Here is a 3342-nt window from a genome sequence, read left to right as displayed (position 1 = left end):
CAGCACTGCAGAGCCTGCGCCTGGCCTTCTCTGCCAAAACCCTCTCTGAGTTCCTGCTGGAGCGACGCCTTACGCTCACCGACTCCCTGGAGAAGTGTCTCAAAAAAGGTCTGAGTGCAGGCAGGTAGCCAGGTGGCAGGGCCAGTGGGCCGGTGTCTGAGGTCTCTCGTGCTGCCCACAGGTAAAGGGGAGGAACAGGCGCTGGCAGGCACCGTCCTCACCCTCCTCTGCCTCCAGATGGGCTCTGGCCCGGAGGGAGAAGAGCTGTTTCGCAGCCTGAAGCCTCTGCTCGTCAGTGTCCTGACAGACAGCATGGACAGCCCCAGCGCCCGGCAGAGTGTAAGGCCCAGCCCCTTTCCTCCTGGGCATGAGGGACACTGCGGTGGTGAGGAGAGCCTGGGCACTGCCTCTGGGGGCCCCTGCAGTCACGGGAGGGTGGCAGTATTGGGTGCTGTGGGGAGCAGGAGAGTAAACTCGCGTCACCCTGACCCTGCATCCCGCTTGGGTGAGTGCTGGATCTGGCCCAGCACTGCCACCTCTGACTGCCTTTTCCCCATGTCTCTCACCAGTGTGCCACGGCCCTGGGCATGTGCTGCTACATTGCTGCTGCTGACATCGAGGTAACCACGCCTGGGTGTCACCTGTACCCCTGCTGGAGGGCACCCTGGGGTCTGCTGTGCCACCTGCCCTTGGCCGACAGTGCCAGGGCAGCTTGGAGCTGGGCCAGGGAAGGGGCACAGGGACATCAGTGGCAGCCCAGGACCCTTCCCTGAGCAGCGTGGAGCTGAGCTGTGGGGGGAAGCCTGCCTCGCAGAGATGGGGTGTCCTGGGTGCAGGAGTCCCACCTGCCCCGGGGAGCTCCTGGTGCCCATGGGCAGGGTGGGTCCCCTTCCATCCCCAGTGCATGGCTTCACTTTGGTGTCTTTCTGGCGTCTGTGGCCTAATAGTTGGGTTTCTCCCTTCCAGGACCTGGTCTCATGCCTGTCCTGCTTGGAGGGCATCTTCAGCCCCCCCAGTGCAGGTGAGGGGGGCTCTGTGCCTGCCCAGCATGGCCCTCTGCACTGCAGCGCGCTCCAGTCGTGGTCCCTGCTCCTCACCATCTGCCCCACCTCCCATATCAAGAGTGTCTTGGACAAGTGAGTGGGCATGGCAGGCTGCAGGGGCTGGTGTGGGGCAGCTGGCTGCGGATAGAGCGGCCTTTGGGGAGGCACCAGGCCCCCCTGACTGCCCTCCTGCCTTCCTGCCCCAGCTGCTGGCTGAAGCTGCCCCCACTGCTGTCCAGCAGCAGTGTCGTGCTGCGCATCCTGGCCGGGGAAGCCATCGCGCTGGTCTTTGAGCTGGCCCAGGATGTGGAGGTACGGCAGGGCGTTGTGGTGGGTGGGTGGGTGGACAGGCAGCAGGGAGCTGCTGGCACAGGGACTGTGCCTGGCCCTGGCTGAGCTGGCACTGACAGCGTTGGGAAACACCAGGCTGGCATCACGAGGAGGTGCCCAGGCAGAGGGGTGGCCCTGGTGATCCTCCAGCCCTGTCCTGGCAACAGCAGTGGTGAGCAGTGCCTGGAGCCACGTCTTGTCCAAACACCCCCGTTGTTTTGGCAGGAGGACTTGTGCCACCAGGATACGGAGTTCCTGTGTGCCCAGCTGAAAGTCCTGGCTACTGAGAGCAACAAGTATCGCGCCAAGACAGACCGACGGAAGCAGCGTTCCATCTTCCGGGACATCCTGCTCTTCATTGAGGTACCGGAGCATGGTGGCACCTTCCCCTGCCTGTGCAGCTGCTGCCCGGATGATTCCCCTCTCTCTGCTGGGAGCCAGGGATGCACAGCACTGACACCCAGGTTCCTACTGATGCCTCCTGCTGATGCCCCTCTCTCTGCTCAGAGTGGGGAGTACCAGGAGGAGACCATTCGATTTGGCCTGGAGTGCATGTACCTGGACAGCTGGGCACGCCAGCGGACCTACCAAGCCTTTAAAGAGGTCCTGGGCTCCGGCATCCGCCACCACCTCCAGGTAGGGGCTGAGTGGCTGCACCGAGGATGCTCGGCTAGTGCCAACACAGTTGCTGAAGGGACCCTGTTTCTGCAGAACAATGAGCTCCTGCGGGAGATCTTCGGCCTCGGGCCCCCCTTGGTGCTGGATGCGGCTGCTCTGAAAGCCAGCAAAGTCTCCCGCTTTGAGAAGGTGGGTGCCCCCATACAGATTTGTGCCCACAGTCCCCTCCCATGCTGTCACGGGCTCCAGCCGAGCACCTGCCTGCAACCGCGGATTCCTGAGCACGGTGGGCACTGGTGGGGGTTGGGGGTGAGCAGAGGGACACCCCTTAACCCGTCTCTCCTTCCTTCCCCTCCCAGCACCTCTACAACTCGGCTGCCTTCAAAGCCCGCACAAAAGCCCGAAGCCGGATGCGGGACAAGCGGGCGGACGTGCTGTAACAGGCGGAGGGGGCAGTGCCCCCAGCCCACCTGGACTGCAGACCCAGCACTGTGAGGGGCAGCTGCCCTGGCCCTTGGGCTTTTTATTCATGTACAGCAGAGTATTTAATGCCTGGAGCTGCCCCGCTGGGGGCTGCCCCCTCTTTTATTTTTTTAACCAAAAAAGGAAAGATTAAAGAGCAAGGGGAGAGGTGGTGGTGTGCCACTGTGTGCCTGCTCGGTGGCAGGTGCCCCCCCCGTGGCATGGCAGGAGGGGCTGTCACAGGGCTCCTTTAGCCCCTTTCAGAGGCAGCACTTGTGTCCCCTCTCCCTGGCCCTGGGAGGGTACTGAGGGGGCCTGGCACAGCCTAAAGGACTGGGTGAGACGGCAGAGACATGCAGGGCAGCTGGCCCTGGTGCCTGTGCCGGCGGCAGGAGTGCCCCCCCCCTGCCACACTGGGCACAGCTCCTGCCTCCGCAGCCGGCCTGGTACCCACAGGGGTGGCAGAGCGGTGCAGGGTGGCAGGTGCTGCCCAGCCCTCCCAGTGGCCTGCTCTGAGCCCTTTTCCAGCCAAATGCTTTACATTAAATAATCCTCTGGGAGAAAATAGTTACAGGGGCGGGGGCAGAGCAGGTGAGCCCGTGCAGCCTCGGGGGCTGCACCAGCTGGGAGTGCCTGCCTGCCACCCTGGGAATGTATCTATGGTGGTGATTTTCTAAGACTTTGATTACAGGAGGTAATTAAAAGGCTAATTGGAGAGTGTCTTTGCGTTCTTGTGAAGAGGAAGGGCTGTTGCTGGGGTTGGTGCTGGTTGGTTCTTGCAGCCCTGTTCCTTTCTCTTGCAGCCTGGGGTGGGGGCCAGGATTGCCTCCATGCCCCGTGGGGTGATGCTGCCAGGTCAGAGCGGGATGGGGGTGACAGGGCTGCCTGC

General features: G+C 62.9%; 1 protein-coding gene across 1 annotated transcript; it reads left to right on the top strand.

Moving 5' to 3' along the window:
- Positions 1-8: 8 nt before the first annotated feature.
- IFRD2 (interferon-related developmental regulator 2) lies at positions 9-2431 on the top strand (the record flags this gene model as incomplete). Its single annotated transcript, XM_010188942.1, has 9 exons — positions 9-108; positions 182-339; positions 570-620; positions 967-1136; positions 1250-1355; positions 1599-1736; positions 1881-2009; positions 2085-2180; positions 2351-2431. Coding segments are annotated over 9 exons (1029 nt in total), but the record flags the coding sequence as incomplete, so codon positions are not given.
- Between the last annotated feature and the right edge of the window lie 911 nt (positions 2432-3342).

The sequence above is a fragment of the Mesitornis unicolor genome, unplaced genomic scaffold (genome assembly GCF_000695765.1).
Source record: "Mesitornis unicolor isolate BGI_N332 unplaced genomic scaffold, ASM69576v1 scaffold43997, whole genome shotgun sequence".
Classification (NCBI taxonomy): domain Eukaryota; kingdom Metazoa; phylum Chordata; class Aves; order Mesitornithiformes; family Mesitornithidae; genus Mesitornis; species Mesitornis unicolor.
The sequence above is the reverse complement of the archived record's forward strand: the minus strand, read 5'-3'. Positions and strand labels throughout refer to the sequence as shown.